The 25,795-nt window shown below is 40.0% G+C and overlaps 1 protein-coding gene across 14 annotated transcripts in view; it reads left to right on the forward strand.

Annotated features, from left to right (window-relative positions):
- The window catches only part of LOC128698833 (abl interactor 2), a 201,492-nt gene that overhangs the window by 45,531 nt on the left and 130,166 nt on the right, over positions 1-25,795 (forward strand). For 12 of the 14 annotated variants that reach the window (XR_011391029.1, XM_070079849.1, XM_070079850.1 and 9 more), the window contains 2 exons: positions 643-878; positions 4,600-4,725. Coding sequence is in view for 13 of the 14 variants with exons in the window: in XM_070079849.1 (XP_069935950.1) it covers positions 643-878; positions 4,600-4,725 (362 nt within the window). In the remaining variant the exon portion in view is untranslated. The remainder of the gene's footprint in view (positions 1-642; positions 879-4,599; positions 4,726-25,795) is intronic. The other 2 variants (XM_070079854.1, XM_070079855.1) reach the window with 1 other exon arrangement.

Consider the following 25,795-nt stretch of genomic DNA (forward strand, 5'->3'; position numbering starts at 1 on the left):
CCCTTCTCCTGTATATATTACTAAATGTAAAAGGAGAAACTTTCGTTTTTCCTATTGAGCCACCCCGCCTCGGTGGGATATGGCCGGTGTGTTGAAAGAAAGAAAGTAAATAGAAGACAAACAGTATTAAGTAATAATATTATTTAATGTTTTATTATAAAATAGGTTATAGACTAAAAACTATAATACTGTTTCATAGCTGTTTCTCTTACCTTTGAAATAACTTTCCGCTGTTCACATAATTTTGAGTTAATGTATCAGCAAGTGAGAGGATGTCATCCATTATATTAATGAACTGTGACACACACTGTAAAAATCTGTGTAAACTATACTTCTAATATTCTTTAATCTGATTGTGATAATTACCTTCAGTAAGTATTTCTTTATAAGAGACAGAAAAGCATCTTTTATAACTTTCATGTGGTTAAAGTTATAATAAGTAACATATCAAAACCATGAGTCGTGGTATGATCTTCATCACAGTGGAATGACCTGGTGAATGTGTGTTCTTCTTTGGCTTACTCTTCCTCGCTGGGAAATGTCTGATGGACTGTATTATTGGTGATAATACAATATGATTAAGGCTCTTCATTTTAATTTTAACATAAAGTGACATACAATAAACATTAAATGTTTCTGCAGGTTTGGATGATGTCGGTCATGGGATACGTTCATCGTCGAGCAGTACTCCTCGGTCACGGCGGTCCACCAGCAGTGTTGGAATGCCTCCACCACCTGCCCACCAGCAACCACCCACCTCAGCTGGACCAGCTCCAACCACTAAGCCTCCCACTCCTCCCCAGGCTAACAGATCGGTCAGCAGCCTCTCTCGTGGTTCACGCGAGTATCGTACACCACCTGCAGTTGCTCCACCTCAGGTAAGCCTCGTGACTTTCACAGATATCATGTGCTGCCTAAGGTTAAGTTTGTTCTTGCTCTTATACTGTCACTGCACTACATCATTTTGTTAACTTTTTCACTGTCATGACCCCCAAAATTAGAAGTCCGGTCAGTGTTGCAATTTAACAAATAATCTCTTTTCTAAGCGTAATGACACCAAAAATGCTAAATTTGATGTAAAACTTATGGAATTACACAGGCACAAAACTGAAGGTAAGGGAACAATGTATACAACTGTGATTATGCGTAATTTGAAGTGTTTTTAGGCTAATTCCTGGCTGTTTCACTAGTATGCCAGGAGTCACTAATTTGGTCAATTTTACACAAAATTCAACAAATTTCATTTAAAAATGGAGTCCAAAATAAACTGTGTAGGCATTCCAGTCATTAATGCAACCTGGATAAGGACTCATTTAGATTATGCTGTGTGGTTTTGGTCATTGTATTGCAGAATGGATAGAAAAGTTCTGGAAAACATACAGAGAAGGATATCAAAGTTAATCCCATGTATCAGAATCTTTCCTATGAGGGTAGACTGAGGGCACTGAGTCTGTACTCTCTGGAAAGGCATGTAATTAGGGGGATATGATTGCAGTGTATAAATGGAAAACAAGAATAAATAAAAGGGATATAAATAATATGCTAAATATATCTAACCAAGACAGGACTCAAAGTAATGGGTTAAAATTGGAAAAATTTAGATTTAGAAAGGATATAGGAAAGCATTGGTTGAGTAATAGAGTTGTGGATGAGTGGAACAAACTCCCAGGTAGCATCATTGAAACTAAAATCTTGTGTTGCTTTAAAAGCAGATTAGACAAGTACATGAGTGTGTGTGGGTGGGTGTGAGTTGGACCTGCTTAGCATGGGCCAATAGGTCTGCTGCAGATCTTCTTATGTTCTTTCCTGTGTTCATTAAATTAAGTTGTATACTATTTTTCAGCTTAATAAAATTTAACCAAGAATGATTGGTTATAGTAATTACCCATAAAACAGACTAGAGGATGAAGGGGTAGGGGGTCTACCCTTCCTCAGAATATTCACCAAACATCAAATATTTTCATCATTTTAAGGTGGAATATTTGATGTTTTGCTCTGAAACTGACCAGAATATCTCCACTTTACAGGTATGTCTTTTGGTATATCACCTGACACCAAGAAACAGTATATAAAACCATGATAACCACTCTTGATAATGTCTCAAAGTCACACTGAAACTAGATACAAGGTCAGAGCTTAGCTCTTCCCATCATGCACTGTGTGGGGCATTTTTTTTTTTATATTCACCCACTACACAGACCCATTCCCTTGTGTCTAGGCTAAACTTTTACCACTCACGGCATATTTGAGGGCGCTATGATTAAAGCATATATGTAAGCACTTCTTGCCTCAAAAATGTATATGTACATGGGAGACAGTGAAAGAGTTAACACAGCTTCTTGAAGACTGGTGCCTTGTGGTGACGGCCTTTTGATTCAAGAAATTGCTGATATCTTCCACCTCTTTGTATCAAACCCCATTACTTCTCCTTTCCCAGGCATGGTATGATGCTTATGGGTTGAACACTTCCCACTGAATGTAAGAGTAAAGCTAATCTAGGGTTTATAACACTAATGGCATTACACAACTTTAGATTGTGAGGATTTGGGTAAAAAAAATATTCTGTTTAGGAATTCTGAAGTTGATGATGGCAGTTGGAGGATACAGTATTTCTCTTCTTAATGTCAGCTTAAAGGCCACTGACTTTTACACTTATTTTTCAAGTTCCTCAAAAAAATACTGTAACATCTTGAAATGTTTGAACTACTAGTTGGTGGTATTGAGAATCAGTGACTCTCCCATCCAGTCTGTGACCAGGTCTTCTGCTTGACTGCCTGCTCAGCCTGGCTCTTGGTGTTGGCAGCTTGTATTCAAATGGAGTGTTCTCTCTTGTTACCCCTATCTGCTTCCTTAGTCTTTGTCCCAGTCTCTTGTGTGGTATAATGTCACAGGTGTTCTTGCAGTTGAGGAATATGCTGTGTACTCTTCCCTCTCTTGTAGCCAACTGGTTTAAACATGGCTTGACACAGTCTTCTTATCCATCTATAACACACAAGTGATTATATCATTTCACTTTTATTTGTTGAGAAGGTATTGAAAACTTTCTATTGTCTTATAGGTATGTCTTAATATACAAAAATAAGGCAAATACGGGTCCAGTGTCAGTCTCATGACAGTGATGGAGGATCAAGCCTCCATCACTTCCATATATTGCCCCTTTATTCACTATAATAGTAATAATCATAATGATAAAGATGACAATAGTGATAATAATGCTCTTAATGTAGGTTTTGCATCTGTATTTTTTGTTGAAGTGGTTCATGGCAGACATTGGGCATGTTTCCTTATACTTCTTACCCATGTTCACTTAGCAGTAAGTAGGTACAGTCAACCTCCCAGATAGGGATCAAAAGAACAGTTCATTAAGTGAAAGTTACGTTGATTCTAAATTTACCGTAAGAGCCCCTGTTTAAACTTCATATGTGGACCAGGATGATAATATTCCCTATCTAGTTCCTATTTTTTCATGTTGAATAATTACTCTCCAAAAATTAGTTTACCACATACCATGTGCTCATGTGCAAAACATGAATGACTTTGGTCCAAAAAGCAACTGAGAAAAACAAAATTACAATACTGAATTATAGATTATCTGGCTGTGACTTAGCCCATCTCACGTCACTTGAAAACAGACTTTAACATTTGCTTGAAAATAGTCTTACTAGAATTCCCAGGCCCAAATCTCTCTTCATTTAAGTTTTTCTTATGCATGGAAATTCTACAACAAAGGAATGAATGGGAACATTACGCTTGCTCCGACTTTGAACGCTCATTTAATAGCTGTGCATGAAAAACTTAGTTGGAAACTGCTGTATAGTACTTTATTGAATTATAAGGCAAACTACAGTAAGAGATGAAAATGTTTGAGAGATCTTATTGTTTAAAAGATAAATGCAAATAGTGGTTGGATGGTTCATTAAGTTTGAATCCTGTTGACTGAACGAGGGTCATGAAGGCTACATTTGTCTTGTACATTGGCAATGAAGAAAACAATACTCTCATCCCTATAATAGTGTTTATAAAACACTGTCAATATACACACACCTCTGTATATACATCTTGCCAGAACATACAGCAATAATGAAATATATACTCATTGGGGAAATGCCACTAATGGGGTCCCACAAGGATCAGTATTTGTCCCAGTTGTCTTAAATCTTGCCACATTGCCAGAAAGAATAACATTTTGATCATGTTTGCCAATTTTGGAAAAAATCTTGTTCACATTGAAGAATCAAAACTTGTAAAATATGCAAGAGGATATCAATAAAGTGAGAAATTGGAGAGAGAAGTTGGTGGAGAAATTTAAAGTAAATAAAGCCATATGATGGAAATTGTTAAAAATAAAACAAGACCCATGAAAATTATGGTTGGTGAATTGAAATTTTAGAAAGTGTTGAAGAGAGAGAGAGAGAGAGAGAGAGAGAGAGAAAGAAAGTTTTGGAGTGATTATGAACAAGTGTATCAGCAAGAAGCAGACGAGTGCAGTATTAGAGCATCTGCTGTGCTTGCAAACTTCAGAATAGCTGTTTTAAGTATATGGATGAAGTATTGCTTAAATATTTGTTTGACCTAAATTGGAATATGCAATCCTTACAGAAACAAATAAACAAAATTGAAAAAGACCAAAGACGGGCCACAAAATGTATTCCAGAGTTAAGAAATATAAGTAGCGAAGAGAGACTGAAGGCCCTGGAAATGCCCTTGTTGGAGGACAGGAGAAACGTAAGTAAATTTGTTGACGTTAAAATATACACTATGTTAGGTATGAAGACTGTACACATTAGTAGGAGACATAGCTGGCTGGTAGCCAGCAGCCATCCAGGGAGGTACAACCTTCCTGTCATGTGTCAAACACATACCAGGTAGTAGGTTGGTAGCCAGCAACCATTCAGGGAGGTACAACCTTCCTGTCATGTGTCAAACACACATACCAGGCAGTAGGTTGGTAGCCAGCAACCATCCAGGGAGGTACAACCTTCCTGTCATGTGTCAAACACACATACCCGGTAGTAGGTTGGTAGCCAGCAACCATCCAGGGAGGTACAACCATCCTGTTATGTGTCAGACAAACATACCAGGTAGTAGGTTGGTAGCCAGCAACCATCCAGAGAGTTACAACCATCCTGTCATGTGTCAAACAAACATACCAGGCAGTAGGTTGGTAGCCAGCAACCATCCAGGGAGGTACAACCTTCCTGTCATGTGTCACACATACCAGGTAGTAGGTTGGTAGCCAGCAACCATTCAGGGAGGTACAACCTTCCTGTCATGTGTCAGACACATACCAAGTAGTAGGTTGGTAGCCAGCAACCATCCAGGGAGGTACAGCCATCCTGTCATGTGTCAGACAAACATACCAGGTAGTAGGATGGTAGCCAGCAACCATCCAGAGAGTTACAATCATCCTGTCATGTGTCAAACACACATACCAGGCAGTAGGTTGGTAGCCAGCAACCATCCAGGGAGGTACAACCATCCTGTCATGTGAGTGTGAAACGCACACCAAGTATTACGTTGGTAGGCAGCAACCATCCAGGGAGATACAACCACCCTATCATGTGAATATGAAACACACACCAAGTATTAAGGAGGTATAACCTTCCTGTTATATGAGTGTGAAGCACAACCATCAGCAACAAGGTACTACCTGCCTGTCATATGAGTGTAAAATGGAAATGTTAAATGTTTTACATTGGCAGGATATTTGTTCTTAATGTCTAATGAGCACATAAGATGGCAGGTAAATTTAACAAACTGTATTTCTTATTATTATTATTAACACACTGGCCGATTCCCACCAAGGCAGGGTGGCCCGAAAAAGAAAAACTTTCACCATCATTCACTCCATCACTGTCTTGCCAGAAGGGTGCTTTACACTACAGTTTTTAAACTGCAACATTAACACCCCTCCTTCAGAGTGCAGGCACTGTACTTCCCGTCTCCAGGACTCAAGTCCGGCCTGCCGGTTTCCCTGAACCCCTTCATAAATGTTACTTTGCTCACACTCCAACAGCACGTCAAGTATTAAATACCATTTGTCTCCATATCAAACACACTCACGCATGCCCACTGGAAGTCCAAGCCCCTCGCACACAAAACCTCCTTTACCCCCTCCCTCCAACCTTTCCTAGGCCGACCCCTACTCCGTCTTCCCTCCACTACAGACTGATACACTCTTGAAGTCATTCTGTTTCACTCCATTCTCTCTACATGTCCGAACCACCTCAACAATCCTTCCTCAGCCCTCTGGACAACAGTTTTGGCAATCCTGCACCACCTCCTAACTTCCAAACTACGAATTCTCTGCATTATATTCACACCACACATTGCTCTTAGACATGACATCTCCACTGCCTCCAGCCTTCTCCTCGCTGCAACATTCATCACCCATGCTTCACACCCATACAGGAGCATTGGTAAAACTATACTCTCATACATTCCCCTCTTTGCTTCCAAGGACAAAGTTCTTTGTCTCCACAGACTCCTAAGTGCACCACTCACCCTTTTCCCCTCATCAATTCTATGATTCACCTCATCTTTCATAGACCCATCCGCTGACACGTCCACTCCCAAATATCTGAATACATTCACCTCCTCCATACTCTCTCCCTCCAATCTGATATCCAGTCTTTCATCACCTAATCTTTTTGTTATCCTCATAACCTTACTCTTTCCTGTATTCACTTTCAATTTTCTTCTTTTACATACCCTACCAAATTCATCCACCAACCTCTGCAACTTCTCTTCAGAATCACCCAAGAGCACAGTGTCATCAGCAAAGAGCAGCTGTGACAACTCCCACTTTGTGTGTGATTCTTTATCTTTTAACTCCACGCCTCTTGCCAAGACCCTCGCATTTACTTCTCTTACAACCCCATCTATAAATATATTAAACATCCACGGTGACATCACACATCCTTGTCTAAGGCCTACTTTTACTGGGAAATAATCTCCCTCTTTCCTACATACTCTAACTTGGGCCTCACTATCCTCGTAAAAACTCTTCACTGCTTTCAGTAACCTACCTCCTATACCATACATCTGCAACATCTGCCACATTGCCCCCCTATCCACCCTGTCATACGCCTTTTCCAAATCCATAAATGCCACAAAAACCTCTTTAGCTTTATCTAAATACTGTTCACTTATATATTTCACTGTAAACACCTGGTCCACACACCCCCTACCTTTCCTAAAGCCTCCTTGTTCATCTGCTATCCTATTCTCCGTCTTTCTCTTAATTCTTTCAATAATAACTCTACCCTACACTTTACCAGGTACACTCAACAGACTTATCCCCCTATAATTTTTGCACTCTCTTTTGTCCCCTTTGCCTTTATACAAAGGAACTATGCATGCTCTCTGCCAATCCCTAGGTACCTTACCCTCTTCCATACATTTATTAAATAATTGCACCAACCACTCCCCACCTGCTTTTAACATTTCTATTTTTATCCCATCAATCCCAGCTGCCTTACCCCCTTTCATTTTACCCACTACATCACGAACTTCCCCCACACTCACAACTGGCTCTTCCTCACTCCTACAAGATGTTATTCCTCCTTGCCCTATACACAAAATCACAGCTTCCCTATCTTCATCAACATTCAACAGTTCCTCAAAATATTCCCTCCATCTTCCCAATACCTCTAACTCTCCATTTAATAACTCTCCTCTCCTATTTTTAACTGACAAATCCATTTGTTCTCTAGGCTTCCTTAACTTGTTAATCTCACTCCAAAACTTTTTCTTATTTTCAACAAAATTTGTTGATAACAACTCACCCACTCTCTCATTTGCTCTCTTTTTACATTGCTTCACCACTCTCTTAACCTCTCTCTTTTTCTCCATATACTCTTCCCTCCTTGCATCACTTCTACTTTGTAAAAACTTCTCATATGCTAACTTTTTCTCCCTCTTTACATCATCATTCCACCAGTCACTCCTCTTCTCTCCCGCACCCACTTTCCTGTAACCACAAACTTCTGCTGAACACTCTAACTACATTTTTAATTTTATTATAAATATTAATATAATATTTTCTCTGAATTTAGGAGGTCTGGCCTAAGAATGAGCATCGGGGGCAATGATCTTGTAAACTGTTAACAGATATGAAACATTATAGTGAAAGAGCAATTAGAGTTTTAAATATTTTTTGAGATTTGTGTAAATATTTTTTAAGGTGTGTTGTATACACAGTGTTTCTATTAGTTCTAAATTTAGTATAACTTAATGGAGGAACACTCCAGCAGACTTATTCTCCCTTGCTAGGTGGTTCCTACTCATATAATATCATTCCCACTTGCACACCTGACCCATCTATTTTTTAAAAGTACCCAGAGTGTCCTCTTCACTGTTGCTTTTTTGCAATTTTATGTACATGTTATAACTATATTGCCTAACCATTACTTTCTTATATTGTTTTTCTGAATTTATTTTGCTTGAATCCATTACTGTGGATCCTGTCTTGGCTAAATATTTTTAGTGCTTTATTTATATTCTGCCTATTTATTTCTGTTTTCCGTTTGCACAATCAGCTCTCTCTCCTTATTTCTGTTCCTTTCCAGAGTGTGTGTATTCAGAGTCTTTAACCTACCTTTGTAGGAGAGGTGATAAATGGGACTACTTTTCTAGATCAGTCTTACAAAGCTAATACATTGTAGTCATTCATTACTGAATAACTTTATAACCACATACAGGTCTCCCTCAACATTCGCGAGGGTTAGGGGATCAAGAGCCTCGCGAATGTTGAAAAACCGTGAATGTTTGGTGCCCCAATTTATTGTAGGGAAATGTAATACAATACTGCTTCCTTAACTTGTTGAACCATGAACAATCATAAAATACATGAAAACGTCGTAAATTGTACTAAATATATACATGTTATGCTTTAATAACATGTATGTTATTAAATACCACAGACTCCCACTGCCTCCACCAATGCCTCCACCACTTCCCCAACCACTGCGAGTCCCTACTACCCTCCCTCCGACCCTCGCAACTGGCAGCCAGCCCTCCCACCACTCAGTGTGGTGAGTGTTTTGTTTGTTCATTATTTGCTATTAAACTACAGTATAAATAATGTAAACCTATTCATGACTGCATATTGGAATGGCTATTCGGACAGGTATTGGACGGTGACATCATGTGTTTACTCTTGAACACAGCAAAGAATCAAACATTTCTGCTACTGCTAATAATAACAATAATAATAATAATAATAATAATAATAATAATAATAATAATAATAATAATAATAATAATAATAAAAAGAATAAGAAGAAGAAAATTGTCCAAGTGGGAAGTCTGAATGTGCGTGGATGTTGTGCAAATGATAAGAAAGAGATGATTGTGGATGTTATGAATGAGAAGAAACTGGATGTCTTGGCTTTAAGTCTGTATAGTCCTTGTGGCTTAGCGCTTCTTTTTGATTATAATAATAATTGGCTTAAAGTGAAACAAAGCTGAAGGGGGTGGGAGAGTTTCAATGGAGAGGAATAAATGGGATTAGGTCAGGGGTTTCAAATAGAGTTAGAGCTAAAGAAGGAGTAGCAATAATGTTGAAGGATAAGCTATGGCAGGAAAAGAGGGACTACAAATGTATAAATTCAAGGATTATGTGGAGTAAAATAAAGATTGGATGTGAAAAGTGGGTTATAGTAAGCGTGTATGCACCTGGAGAAGAGAGAAGTGTAGAGGAGAGAGAGAGAGAGATTCTGGGAAATGTTGAGTGAATGCATGGGGAGTTTTGAATCAAGTGTGAGAGTAATGGTGGTTGGGGATTTCAATGCTAAAGTGGGTAAAAATGTTATGGAGGGAGTAGTAGGTAAATTTGGGGTGCCAAGGGTAAATGTAAATGGGGAGCCTTTAATTGAGCTATGTGTAGAAAGAAATTTGGTAATAAGTAATACATATTTTATGAAAAAGAGGATAAATAAATATACAAGGTATGATGTAGCACGTAATGAAAGTAGTTTGTTAGATTATGTATTGGTGGATAAAAGGTTGATGGGTAGGCTCCAGGATGTACATGTTTATAGAGGGGCAACTGATATATCAGATCATTATTTACTTGTAGCTACAGTTAGAGTAAGAGGTAGATGGGAAAAGAGGAAGGTGGCAACAACAAGTAGAGGGAGGTGAAAGTGTATAAACTAAGGGAGGAGGAAGTTCGGGCGAGATATAAGCGACTATTGGCAGAAAGGTGGGCTAGTGCAAAGATGAGTAGTGGGGGGGTTGAAGAGGGTTGGAATAGTTTTAAAAATGCAGTATTAGAATGTGGGGCAGAAGTTTGTGGTTATAGGAGGGTGGGGGCAGGAGGAAAGAGGAGTGATTGGTGGAATGATGAAGTAAAAGGTGTGATAAAAGAGAAAAAGGTAGCTTACGAGAGGTTTTTACAAAGCAGAAGTGTTATAAGAAGAGCAGAGTATATGGAGAGTAAAAGAAAGGTGAAGAGAGTGGTGAGGGAGTGCAAAAGGAGAGCAGATGAAAGAGTGGGAGAGGCACTGTCAAGAAATTTTAATGAAAATAAAAAAAAATTTTGGAGTGAGCTAAACAAGTTAAGAAAGCCTAGGGAAAGTATGGATTTGTTAGTTAAAAACAGAGTAGGGGAGTTAGTAGATGGGGAGAGGGAGGTTTTAGGTAGATGGCGAGAATATTTTGAGGAACTTTTAAATGTTGAGGAAGAAAGGGAGGCGGTAATTTCATGCACTGGCCAGGGAGGTATACCATCTTTTAGGAGTGAAGAAGAGCAGAATGTAAGTGTGGTGGAGGTACGTGAGGCATTACGTAGAATGAAAGGGGGTAAAGCAGCTGGAACTGATGGGATCATGACAGAAATGTTAAAAGCAGGGGGGGATATAGTGTTGGAGTGGTTGGTACTTTTGTTTAATAAATGTATGAAAGAGGGGAAGGTACCTAGGGATTGGCGGAGAGCATGTATAGTCCCTTTATATAAAGGGAAAGGGGACAAACGAGATTGTAAAAATTATAGAGGAATAAGTTTACTGAGTATACCAGGAAAAGTATGCTGTAGGGTTATAATTGAAAGAATTAGAGGTAAGACAGAATGTAGGAATGCGGATGAGCAGGGAGGCTTCAGAGTGGGTAGGGGATGTGTAGATCAAGTATTTACATTGAAGCGTATATGTGAACAGTATTTAGATAAAGGTAGGGAAGTTTTTATTGCATTTATGGATTTAGAAAAGGCATATGATAGAGTGGATAGAGGAGCAATGTGGCAGATGTTGCAAGTATATGGAATAGGTGGTAAGTTACTAAATGCTGTAAAGAGCTTTTATGAGGATAGTGAGGCTCAGGTTAGGGTATGTAGAAGAGAGGGAGACTACTTCCCGGTAAAAGTAGGTCTTAGACAGGGATGTGTAATGTCACCATGGTTGTTTAATATATTTATAGATGGGGTTGTAAAAGAAGTAAATGCTAGGGTGTTCGGGAGAGGGGTGGGATTAAATTATGGGGAATCAAATTCAAAATGGGAACTGACACAGTTACTTTTTGCTGATGATACTGTGCTTATGGGAGATTCTAAAGAAAAATTGCAAAGGTTAGTGGATGAGTTTGAGAATGTGTGTAAAGGTAGAAAGTTGAAAGTGAACATAGAAAAGAGTAAGGTGATGAGGGTATCAAATGATTTAGATAAAGAAAAATTGGATATCAAATTGGGGAGGAGGAGTATGGAAGAAGTGAATGTTTTCAGATACTTGGGAGTTGACGTGTCGGCGGATGGGTTTATGAAGGATGAGGTTAATCATAGAATTGATGAGAGAAAAAAGGTGAGTGGTGCGTTGAGGTATATGTGGAGTCAAAAAACGTTATCTATGGAGGCAAAGAAGGGAATGTATGAAAGTATAGTAGTACCAACACTCTTATATGGATGTGAAGCTTGGGTGGTAAATGCAGCAGCGAGGAGACGGTTGGAGGCAGTGGAGATGTCCTGTCTAAGGGCAATGTGTGGTGTAAATATTATGCAGAAAATTCGGAGTGTGGAAATTAGGAGAAGGTGTGGAGTTAATAAAAGCATTAGTCAGAGGGCAGAAGAGGGGTTGTTGAGGTGGTTTGGTCATTTAGAGAGAATGGATCAAAGTAGAATGACATGGAAAGCATATAAATCTATAGGGGAAGGAAGGAGGGGTAGGGGTCGTCCTCGAATGGGTTGGAAAGAGGGAGTAAAGGAGGTTTTGTGGGCAAGGGGCTTGGACTTCCAGCAAGCGTGCATGAGCGTGTTAGATAGGAGTGAATGGAGACGAATGATACTTGGGATCTGACGATCTGTTGGAGTGTGAGCAGGGTAATATTTAGTGAAGGGATTCAGGGAAACCGGTTATTTTCATATAGTCGGACTTGAGTCCTGGAAATGGGAAGTACAATGCCTGCACTTTAAAGGAGGGGTTTGGGATATTGGCAGTTTGGAGGGATATGTTGTGTATCTTTATACGTATATGCTTCTAAACTGTTGTATTCTGAGCACCTCTGCAAAAGCAGTGATTATGTGTGAGTGTGGTGAAAGTGTTGAATGATGATGAAAGTATTTTCTTTTTGGGGATTTTCTTTCTTTTTTGGGTCACCCTGCCTCGGTGGGAGACGGCCGACTTGTTGAAAAAAAAAAAAAATAATAATAATAATAATAATACGATATAATTGAAGAAGGAAATTGTACAAAAATACGAGGGAGTGGTTGACACATCGTCAGTGTGGCTTTGTTTATGCTGGAGTGAGCATTAGTCTCCCTGCTCTTCCAAACATTTCACAATAATTCAGCAGTTGAGGCAGTGGTATTTAATAACATATATGTTATAAATAATAATAGTACATATTATTAATAACATATATTATTATTATTTATAACATGTATGTTATTAAATACCACTGCCTCAACAGCTGCCTCAACCACTGCCTCAATCGCTTCCTCACCAGCTGCCTCACCCACTGCCTCAATCGCTGCCTCAACAGCTGCCTCAATCGCTGCCTCAACAGCTGCCTCAGTCGCTGCCTCAACAGCTGCCTCACGCACTGCCTCCATCGCTGCCTCAACAGCTGCCTCAACAGCTGCCTCAACAGCTGCCTCAATCGCTTCCTCAACAGCTGCCTCACCCACTGCCTCAATCGCTGCCTCAACAGCTGCCTCACCCACTGCCTCAATCGCTGCCTCAACAGCTGCCTCAGTCGCTGCCTCAACAGCTGCCTCACCCACTGCCTCAATCGCTGCCTCAACAGCTGCCTCACCCACTGCCTCAATAGCTGCCTCAACCACTGCCTCAATCGCTGCCTCAACAGCAGCCTCAACAGCTGCCTCAACCACTGCCTCAATTGCTGCCTCAACAGCTGCCTCAACCACTGCCTCAATTGCTGCCTCACCCACTGCCTCAATCGCTGCCTCACCCACTGCCTCAATCGCTGCCTCAACAGCTGCCTCAATCGCTGCCTCAACAGCTGCCTCAACAGCTGCCTCAACCACTGCCTCTACCATTCCAGTCGCACTCAATCTACAAGCACCAAACACAATGAATTATTGTGAAATGTTTGGAAGAGCAGGGAGACTAATGCTCACTCCAGCATAAACAAAGCCACACTGAGGATGTGTCAACCACTCCCTCGTATTTTTGTACAACTTCCTTCTTCAATTATATCGTATTTATTATTATTATTATTATTATTATTATTATTATTACTATTGTTAATATTAGCAGTAGCAGAAATGTTTGATTCTTTGCTGTGCTCAAGAGTAAACACATGATGTCACCGTCTAATACCTGTCCGAATTGCCATTCCAATATGCAGTCATGAATGGGTTTACATTATTTATACTGTAGTTTAATAGCAAATAATGAACAAACAAAACACTCACCACACTGAGTGGTGGGAGGGCTGGCTGCCAGTTGCGGGGGTCGGTGGGAGGGTAGTAGGGACTCGCAGGTGGCGGGAAACTTGAATATGATTTGGCGGCTGGGAATTTGGTGGCTGGGAATTTGGCGGTTGGGAATTCGCGAATGTGTGAAGCCCGCGAAAGCTGAAAACGTGAATGTTGAGGGAGACCTGTACACTGATAGATAATTTATAACATGTATGACTACCTACACTAATATATACAGTAGATTGGATAACATGTGATGTTGACACATTTTTGCTTTAACTCAGTTGCAATATTGCTGCATATTTTCGGCGAACATGCAGTAAAACATTGTGTTACATGGTGAAGTATATATAAGGGAAAATGTGGCACACACCACAGTCTGTCCCCTCTGTCTGACAGTGAGCCTCAGGGCCAGTCCAGTGTCTTATAGTAGCTAGTGGGTGTGAGTGTGAGAGTTAGTGGGTGGGAGCATATGAATTAGTGGATGTGAGCTATTGGGTGGGAGTGTGTGAGCTAGTAGGTGGGAGCATGTGATCTAGTAGGTGGGAGCATGTGAGCTAGTGGATGAGAGTGGTAGCTAGTAGGTGAGGACAGGGTACTGGGTGAAGAAGGGTGAGTAAGGACAAGGTACTCAGTGAAGAAGGGGGGGTGAGGACGAGGTACTGGGTGAAAAAGGGTGGGTGAGGACAGGGTACTAGGTGAAGAAGGGTGTGTAAGCTGAGTGAAGGGGTGAGTGTGTCCCTCCTGGGTGCATGCTGTTACTGCCATCCCAAGTTCCCTTTACCTGTGGTACATCCCATGTTGCACTGTAGTGTATGGTCAGATGGGCACTGGTGTGAGGATGGATAGAGGCAGGTGGGTGTGAATATGTGGGTGAGGGAGAGTCTTTGGGAGAGAGATGAGTACCTGTCTAGTACCATACCTTGTGCTATGTTCATACGCGTTTAATACGTTCACTCATGCATTCATGTGTGACCAGTGTGATACCTTGACCAGAAACCACCTTCCCTACCTACTGCTCATTCAGCCTTGTTCTAGTGGTCACATGCCCTCACTGCACATCCAGCAACCTCACCCATACTGCCCGCAACCCCCACTCATACTACCTGTCCCTACAATTTCCCCATGGCCACATATCTTCACCCATACCATGCCACCAACCCATGCCTGCCTCCCACCTACCTCTATAATACCCCCACAGCCATATGCCTTCACCCACACCCTCCCAACCAACAACCTTCCCTCACACAATCTGCCTATACAACTTCTCCCATGGCCACATGCCTACACCTGTACCATTCCCCATGACCTCACACCCACACTTTACCTGGTTTGTCAACCTAACACACCATCCACTTAGTTATCCAACACCCTCATTACCGCCTGTACCATCAACAGCACACACTACCATCCAGTCACCCATCATCCAGTCACCCATCATCCAGTCACCACCCACACAAGGCCACTGACAACCACACCTTTTACTCATACCACTTCCCCACAGCTTCAAGTTCACACAACCCCACTCCCATACCTAACTTATGCTTTCACCCGCACCACTCCCTACAGCTTCTAGCCCACACAGCCCCACACCCACAACTTACCCATTTTTCAAGCCTCCCCCCCCACACTCTAACACGCCATCAACACACCTAGTCAGATAGCCACCCACCACCCTAATTACTGCCCAGAACAACCACACTCGCATGCATTGGGCCACCAGCACTGCCACCCACACAGTCACCAGCACACCACCTCTGCTTCCTCCCTTCCCCCCCCCCCTCCCCACACACCCCTTGACCATCTAGCATCCTTCACTTCCCAGTACCAGCCTCCAGTTCTTGCCCCCACCCCACCACCATTTGGTCTTCACCTCTCTCAACAGCAGTCCCCCCATCCCCACCCCTCAGTTCCCCACTTCCACACCAAACCCATTCACTCCAATCACTCTAACCCCTCCATGCACACTGTAACCCCTCCTTTATAACCCTCACACAGTTGCAAGTAGTTGATAGCAGAGATATGGTTGCAGATCTTTGACTGTTTCACATCAACCTACAGTTGCATTATCATTTTATTTTTTTTACAATTTTAAGACCTATAAAAAATTTGGGTGGCTTTTTTTTTTTGTCCAGTGAACATAACCTTATTTTTACCACATGTTGTGCAGTTCAGTTTGTACACATTTTTTGTTTACATTCCATTTTCATTAAGGTATCCAACTGTCAACTGAACTGTACAGTATATATTTGAGAATGGTGGGTTAGAGAGAGTGCAGGAAATGAGGATGAGGTTGAGGAAGTATTGGTGTAATTTAAGAATGCATTGCTTGAGTGTGCAGCTGAGGTTTTTGGTTATAGGAGGACGAGGTTGTTTAAGAAGATAGGTGAGCAAATACTGGCAAGACAGTGATGGAGTGAATGATGGTGAAAGTTTTTCTTTTTCGGGCCACCCTGCCTTGGTGGGAATCGGCCAGTGTGATAATAAAAAAAAAAAAATATATATAAGAAAATAAATCAGTCTTGGGACTTTCATCACTTCTAACATTCATTGCCAGGAAGTTCATGAGGTCACATGATTGCTGTTGTGAGGTAGGAAGGTGGGTGCAGGTGGGAAGAAGAATGATTCATGGAATGGCGAGGCTAAAGAAATGGCAAGCAAAAAAAAATTAACATGAGAGGCTTTTACTAGGTGAAAATGATAGATGGAAGCCAGAGTATATGAAGATGAACAGGAAGGTTAAAAAGTGGTGAGGAATGCAAAATGAGGGCTAGTGAGGATTGGGTGAATATTAGCAAATATTGCCAAGAATGATCAACTGTTTTTGAGAGTGAGGAAGCCTTGAGAAGATATTAAGTTAGCAGTTAAGAATGAAATATGAAAGGTGTTAGGTGGAGGAGGTGGAGGTGCTGGAAAGATGATGGGGGGTTGAATGTAATGATGATGGGGAGGCAGTGATTTCATGCTTGAGAGAAGGACGAATAACGTGGTATGGAGTGAGGAGGAGCCAGAGCTGCATGTGGGGGAGTGTTGAGGCTCGGTACATTGGAAGGGTATAGAGTGGCTACTGATGAATGGGGCTAATTCAGTAATGTTATAAGCTGGTGAGGATATAGTGGTTAGTGTGTTTGTTCACTGCATGTATGAAAGAAGGGAAGGTACCAGAGGATGGCAGAGAGCATTCATAGTTACCTTATACAAGGGAAACAAGGACAGGAGGCAGTGTAAGAATTTTAGGGTGATAAGCCTGTTGGGTATATCTGGTAAAGTGACTGGACTATTATTGACAGGGTTAGGGATATAATAAAATAGGATTGCATGGAAACAGAGGATTTAGGAAGGATAAAGAATGTTTAGACCGAACATTTGCATTAAAGCATATAAATGTGCAGTACTTAGATAAGGGTATGAAGCTGTTTGTTGTATTTATGGCTTTAGAAAAGTCATATTATACGGTGGGTAGGGGAGCAATGCCGCAAATATTGCAAGTGTATGAAATAAGTTTTTTTTTTTTAATGAACCAGCAATGTTCCACTGAGGTAGGGTGACCTATAAAGAAAAATGACAGTTTTTCTTTTTAAATCTAGTAATTTATGCAGAAGAAGGGGTTACTAGTTCCTTGCTCCTGGTGTTTTAGTCGCTTCTTACGACACGCAAGGCTTACAGAGGAAGAATTCTTTTCCACTTCCCCATGGAGATAAGAGGAAATAAGAAGAATAAGGACTATTAAGAAAATAGAAGAAAGCCCAGATGGGTGTGTAAATATATGTGTGTGTACACACATGTAGTGTGACCTAAGTGTAAGTAGAAGTAGCAAGAAATATTTATCTTGCATGTTTATGAGACAAAAAAGACATGAGCAATCCTCCTCCTTTCTTTCAACAAACCGGTTGTATCCTAATGAGGCAGGGTAGCCCAAAAAGAAAAATGAAAGTTTTTCTCTCTTAATTTAGTAATATATACAGGAGAAGGGGTTACTAGCCCCTTGCTCTCGGCATTTTAGTTGCCTCTTATGACACACATGGCTTATGGAGGAGATAAGCGGGAATAAACAAGAAGAACTGGTAACCTATGTAGTAGGTTGGTAGACAGCAACTGCCCAGATAGGTACTACCGTTCTGCCAAGTGAGTGTAAAACAGAAGCCTGTATTTGTTTGACATAATGGTAGGATTGCTGGTGTCTTTTTTCTATCTCAAACACGCAAGATTTCAGGTACGTGTTGTTACTTCTAGTTACACTTAGATCACACTACACATGCATGTACAAGCATATATACACACTCCTCTGGGTTTTCTTCTATTTTCTTACTAGCTCTTGTTCTTGTTTATTTCCTTTTATCTCCATGGGAGAGTGAAACAGAATTCTTCCTTAAGCCATGCGTGTCGTAAGAGATGACTAAAATGCCAGGAGCAAGGGGCTAGTAACCTCTTCTCCTGTATATACATTATTACTAAATTTAAAAGGAGAAAACCCAGAGGAGTTTGTACATACATGCAGCCTCTCCTCACTTACCGACGGAGTTTCGTTCCTAAGACCACATCGGTAAACGAATTCGTCGCTAATCGAAGAATCATCCCTTACTGATACTTGAAAAATGTCACCACCCAAAATTAAAACATTAACGTTTGCTGTGAAAATCCGTTCAATCCATTTATTATTAATGGTGATATACATAACGTGAAATAGGTCAATAACTTAATTCCAAGATATTCCAGGAAATGCTCGCATAGCTGATTTCTTGGGAAAAAAAAAATTCAAGAAAATCGCACTTTTTTCAGTCTTTGCACAGGATAAAAGTGATCTTCTATAGTTACCCTTCAGGCACATGACATTTTCTGTAGTGGTCACAGTCACTTTTTCTTTTTTTTTTAATATTTCCCTGCCCACCCTTCAATACCTCTCCATATGTCAGTTTTTATTTATTTAGGCATCTTTATCATGCTTCTGCAGTATTTATGTTATGCTTGATATTATTCTGTAATAAATATTATAGGTAGAGAACCGTTATTGAGTAATAGTATAATTATATAATATTTTATAGTGCCATGAGGTACACACGTCAAGGTGAGAGCCTTCTCGCTCACATACAGCTCCGTCCACCCTCCAATACCTCTCCATATAATGTCAGTTTTTATTAATTTGGGCATCTTTGTCATGCTTCTATGTTATTTATGTTTTACCTAATATTATTATGGAATAAATATGATAGGTAGATAACATTTACTGATAGTAATAGTGTAATTATACAGTATTTTATAGTGGGTAAGGCACATTTCCTTGCAGCATGGGGTAGCATCAGTTACTGAGACACTGCTCACTTCCCCCTCTACTATAGCTAGCTCCGCCCACTTTGTAATGATGCCAAATGGTGAATTAACCCCTTGACTGTCGCAGCCCCAAATCCTGAAGTGTCTTGTGGTCCAAAATTCCCCCCCCCCCCCCAAAAAAAAAAAAAAAATTATTTTTTCTTATGAAATGATAGAGAATCTTTTCCCAATTGTAATAACACCAAAAGAGTGAAATTTGATGGAAAACTGACGGAATTACACTCATGAAGTTAGCGACCTCAGCAATATTTACAAATTGGCAATTTCGCCCACTTTGAGCCCTATTTTCAGCTAATTCCATTGTTCCAGTCAACCAAACTCATAGCTATTTCTTTAGAACTCCATTTTTTCTATTGACTGAGTACAAGAAACTGCCCATTTACCTTTTTCAACTACCCAATAATGTGGTCAGAAATTTGCGATTTGTCCAATTTCACGAAAATTAAAAAAATATGACAATTTCAAAATTGGGTTCAGAATGAATAATGCAGACATTCCTGGCTCTAAAATAACATTTTATTTGTTCATCAGTCACGTCTCCAGGCCCCTCTGATATTACTCTTGCTTTCTATTCTGAATTTTTATTCAAACAAAAAATAAAAGATTTACTGTTATGTAGACTATTGCAATATTGTAATAATTGTATAAATAATGTCAACCCATTCATGACTGCATATTAGAATGGCTACTTGGATATTTATTGGAAAATGACATCATTTGTTTACTTTTGAACATCACATTTCCCCTACTATGAGCTCCATTTCAAGTTTTTTTTCATAGTAAAACCAATATTTCTATAATATATTTTCCATTCTATCAAATGAGACCAAGAAAACGAGAATACAACCATAAATACTATATGATAATAGACCACAAAATCGGCATTTTAATTAACCCTTTCAGGGTCCGTCCCGTAGATCTACGGCTTTATGGTGAGTGTCCAAACCGTAGATCTACGCCATGAGCTCAGCTCACTCTGATAAACTGTGAGTGGTACATTTGGGCCTAGATATGAGAGAATACATCTATGTGGTATGTGTGCACCACATAAAACAGATCCTGCAGCACACTGTGTATAATGAGAGAAAAAAACTGAAATCATGATTTTTTGATTAAAACAGCAACTTTGCAGTGTTTTTTCGTATGTTTTTTATAGTTGTATTTGCGATTTCTTGGTCTCATTTGATAGAATGGAAGACATATTACAGAAATAGAGATGATTTTGATTGGTTTTAGCACTGGAAATGGCTTGAAACTGAGCTCAAAGTAGCGGAAATGTTAAATTTTTGCCGATATTCAAGAGTAAACAAACGACCTCACACGTCTAATACACGTCAGCTGGTGGGTCTAATATACATTCACAAATATGGTGATGATATTTATACAATTATTACAGCATTGCATAGCAGTAAATGTTCTATTTTTTGGTGTGAATAAAAATTCATTATGTGAATAAAAAATCAAAATGGAATTTATTTGTAAAGCCTCAAAACATGACTAATGAACAGAGGAAATGTTAGTTTAGTGCCAGGAATGCCTACATTGTTTATTCTGGACCCTATTTTGAAATTGGAATATTTTGAACTTTGTGTTAAATTGGCCAAATTAACAATTTCCGATCACTTTATTTTGTAGTTGAAACAGTTGACTTGGCGATTTCTTGTGCTCAATCGATAGAATAGAAGTAATACTAGTGAAATAGCTAAGAATTTGGTTGATTGGAATAATGTAATTGGCCTAAAATGGGAGTCAAAGTCGGCAAAATCGCCGATTCGTAAATATCGCTGACACATCAAAATTCGCGAGAGCATAATTTCGTCAATTTTCCACCAAATTTCGTACTTTTTGTTTTATTACCTTCACAAAAAGATTCTCTACGATTTCATAAGAAAAAATAACAAATTTTTTTTTTGAAAATTCTTGGACACTGGTGCGTGACTCCAGATTTGGGCCTTGGACCCTGAAAGGGTTAAAAAACCGGTCAGAGCTTTTTTTCCTCATTATGCACTGCGTGCTGCAGGATTTTTTTTATATGGTGCACACTGACCACACAGACCCATTCTCTCACATGTGGGCCTACCAGCTTTCTCCTGCTTGATTTGATGCCGCTAGAATTTATTAGTATATATACGTCAAAAACAGTTGCTTGTAAGATGTATATATACAACCGAAACAGTCAAAGGGTTAAATACGTATATTAGAAAGAAAAATAAATATAAAGGAAACTCCAACTTGATAACTTTGTTTTAATTTGCATAACTCGTATATATTACAGAAAACAATAAAAAAGTAAAATACATATACATTACTTACCTTAAAATATTTGTATTCTTAATGTAGGGTGAGAGGTGAGTATTTATTGTACAAAGAGGAAGAAGAACAAAGAATGGAAGAAGTACAAAACAAGTATGTTTACATTCTCGGTGTCTCTTGTGGCTGCTTAATTATGAAATGATTAAACCCAGTGAACAAGGTATGTCGATGGTGGTAGACAGCAACCATCCATGGAAGTACTACCGTCTGGCCAAGTGAGTGTGAAACGAAAGCCTGTAATTGTTGTACATGATGGTAGGATTGCTGGTGTCTTTTGTCTGTCTCATACATATGCAAGATTACAGGTACATCTTGCTACTTCTACTTGCACTTAGGTCACACTACACATACATGTACATGTTTATTTATACACACTCATCTGAGTTTTCTTTGATTTTATCTTAATAGTTCTTGGTCTTATTACTTTTCCTTTTATATCCATGGGGAAGTGGAATAAGAATCTTTCCTCTGTAAGCCATGCGTGTTGTAAAAGTCAACTAAAATTCCGGGAACAATGGGCTAGTAACCCATTTTCCTGTAATAATTACTAAAAAGAATAAGAAGAAAAAAATTGTCAAAGTGGGAAGTCTGAATGTGTGGATGTTGTGCAAATGATAAGAAAGAGATGATTGTGGATGTTATGAATGAGAAGAAGCTGGATGTCCTGGCTTTAAGTGAAACAAAGCTGAAGGGGGTGGGTGAGTTTCAGTGGAGAGTAATAAATGGGATTAGGTCAGGGGTTTCACATAGAGTTAGAGCTAAAGAAGGAGTAGCAATAATGTTGAAGGATAAGTTATGGCAGGAAAAGAGGGACTATAAATGTATTAATTCAAGGATTATGTGGAGTAAATTAAAGGTTGGATGTGAAAATTGGGTTATAGTAAGCATATATGCACTTGGAGAAGAGAGAAGTGTAGAGGAGAGAGAGAGATTTTGGGAAATGTTGAGTGAATGCATGGGGAGTTTTGAAACAAGTGTGAGAGTAATGGTGGTTGGAGATTTCAGTGCTAAAGTGGGCAAAAATGTTGTGGAGGGAGTAGTAGGTAAATTTGGTGTGCCAGGGGTAAATGAAAACGAGGAGCCTTTAATTGAGCTATGTGTAGAAAGAGGTTTGGTAATAAGTAATACATATTTTATGAAGAAGGGGATAAATATACAAGGTATGATATAGCATGTAATGAAAATAGTTTGTTAGATTATGTATTGGTGGATAAAAGGTTGATGGGTAGGCTCCAGGATGTACACGTTTATAGAGGGGCAACTGATATATCGGATCATTATTTAGTTGTAGCTACAGTTAGAGTAAGAGATAGATGGGAAAAGAGGAAAAATGGCAACAAGCAAGAGGGAGGTGAAAGTGTATAAGCAACTATTGTATAAGCAACTATTAGCAGAAAGGTGGGCTGGTGCAAGTATGAGTAGTGGGGGGGGGGGGGGTTGAAGAGGTTGGAATAGTTTTTAAAATGCAGTATTAGAATGTGGGGCAGATGTTTGTGGTTATAGGAGGGTGGGTGCAGGAGGAAAGAGGAGTAATTGTTGGAATGATGAAGTAAAGGGTGTGATAAAAGAGAAAAAGTTAGCTTATGAGAGGTTTTTACAAAACAGAAGTGTTATAAGAAGAGTAGAATATATGGAGAGTAAAAGAAAGGTGAAGAGAGTGGTGAGAGAGTGCAAAAGGAGAGCAAATGACAGAGTGGGAGAGGCACTTGTCAAGGAATTTTAATGAAAATAAGAAAAAATTTTGGAGTGAGTTAAACAAGTTAAGAAAGCCAAGAGAACGAATGGATTTGTCAGTTAAAATCAAAGTAGGGGAGTTAGTAGATGGGTAGATGGAGGTTTTGGGTAGATGGCGAGAATATGTTGAGGAACTTTTAAATGTCGATGAAGAAAGGTAAGCTGTGATTTCATGCACTGGTCAGGGAGGTATACCATCTTTTAGGAGTGAAGAAGAACAGGATGTGAGTGTGGGGGAGGTGCATGAGGCATTACATAGAATGAAAGGGGGTAAAGCAGCTGGAACTGACGGGATCATGACAGAAATGTTAAAAGCAGGGGGGATATAGTGTTGGAGTGGTTGGTATTTTTGTTTATTAAATGTATGAAAGAGGGGAAGGTACCTAGGGATTGGCAGAGAGCATGTATAGTCCCTTTGTATAAAGGGAAAGGGGACAAAAGAGATTGTAAAAATTATAGAGGAATGGAGACAAATGGTTTTTAATACTTGACGTGCTGTTGGAGTGTGAGCAAAGTAACATTTATGAAGGGATTCAGGGAAACCGGCAGGCCGGACTTGAGTCCTGGAGATGGGAAGTACAGTGCCTGCACTCTGAAGGAGGGGTGTTAATGTTGCAGTTTAAAAACTGTAGTGTAAAACACCCTTCTGGCAAGACAGTGATGGAGTGAATGATGGTGAAAATTTTTCTTTTTCGGGCCACCCTGCCTTGGTGGGAATCGACCAGCGTGTTAATAAAAGAAAAATAGTTTGCTGAGTATGCCAGGGAAAGTGTACGGTAGGAAAGAATTAGAGGTAAGACAGGATGTTGGATTGTGGATGAGCAAGGAGGTTTCAGAGTGGGTATTTAGATAAAAGTAGGGAAGTTTTTATTGCATTTATGGATTTAAAAAAGGCATATGATAGAGTGGATAGGGGAGCAATGTGGCAGATGTTGCAAGTACAGTGGACCCCCTCATAACGATCACTTCCGAATGCGACCAATTATGTAAGTGTATTTATATAAGTGCGTTTGTACGTGTATGTTTGGGGGTCTGAAATGGACTAATCTACTTCACAATATTCCTTATGGGAACAAATTCGGTCAGTACTGGCACCTGAACATACTTCTGGAGTGAAAAAATATCATTAACCTGGGGTCCACTGTATATGGAATAGGTGGTAAGTTACTAAATGCTGTAAAGAGTTTTTATGAGGATAGTGAGGCTCAGGTTAGGGTGTGTAGAAGAGAGGGAGACTACTTCCCAGTAAAAGTAGGTCTTAGACAGGGATGTGTAATGTCACCATGGTTGTTTAATATACAGTTGACCCTCGCATACCGTTGGCATCACATAACATTAAATCCGCATACCGATACATTTTATCACTAAAATTTTGCCTCACATACCGCTAAAAAACTCACTCAACGCTATTCGTCCGAGACGAGTCTAATGTGAGGCCTGAGCCAGCCTCACATGTTCCGCCGGTGGCATTGTTTACAAGCCAGCCTCCGCGGTAACATCCAAGCATACAATCAGAACATTTCATATTATTACAGCGTTTTTGGTGATTTCATCTGCAAAATAAGTGATCATGGGCCCCAAGAAAGCTTCTAGTGCTAACCCTGTGGTAAAAAGGGTGAGAAGTACAGTGGACCCCCGCATACCGTTGGCCTTACATAACGTTAAATCCGCATACCGCTACATTTTATCGCTAAGATTTTGCCTCGCATACCGCTAAAAAACCCGCTCAACGCTGTTCATCCGAGACGTGTCTAATGTGCGCCCTTAGCCAGCCTCACATGTTCCGCCGGTGGCATTGTTTACCAGCCAGCCTCCGCGGTAACATCCATGCATACAATCGGAACATTTCGTATTATTACAGTGTTTCTGGTGATTTTATCTGCAAAATAAGTGACCATGGGCCCCAAGAAAGCTTCTAGTGCCAACCCTACAGGAATAAGGGTGAGAATTACTATAGAGATGAAGAAAGAGATCATTGATAAGTATGAAAGTGGAGTGCGTGTCTCCGAGCTGGCCAGGTTGTATAGTAAACCCCAGTCAACCATCGCTACTATTGTGGGCAACAAAAAGGCAATCAAGGAAGCTGTTCTTGCCAAAGGTTTAACTGTGTTTTCGAAACAGAGATCGCAAGTGATGGAAGATGTTGAGAGACTTATTGGTGTGGATAAATGAAAAACAGATAGCAGGAGATAGCATCTCTCAAGTGATCATAAGTGAAAAGGCTAGGAAGTTGCATGAGGATTTAATTAAAAAAATGCCTGCAACTAGTGATGATATGAGTAAATTTAAGGCCAGCAAAGGTTGGTTTGAGAGATTTAAGAAGCGTAGTGGCATACATAGTGTGATAAGGCATGGTGAGGCTGCCAGTTCGGACCACAAAGCAGCTGAAAAATATGTGCAGGAATTCAAGGAGTACATAGACAGTGAAGGACTGAAACCTGAACAAGTGTTTAATTGTGATAAAACAGGCCTGTTTTGGAAGAAAATGCCAAGCAGGACGTACATTACTCAGGAGGAAAAGGCACTCCCAGGACATAAGCCTATGAA

The sequence above is a fragment of the Cherax quadricarinatus genome, unplaced genomic scaffold (genome assembly GCF_038502225.1).
Source record: "Cherax quadricarinatus isolate ZL_2023a unplaced genomic scaffold, ASM3850222v1 Contig29, whole genome shotgun sequence".
Lineage (NCBI taxonomy): Eukaryota > Metazoa > Arthropoda > Malacostraca > Decapoda > Parastacidae > Cherax > Cherax quadricarinatus.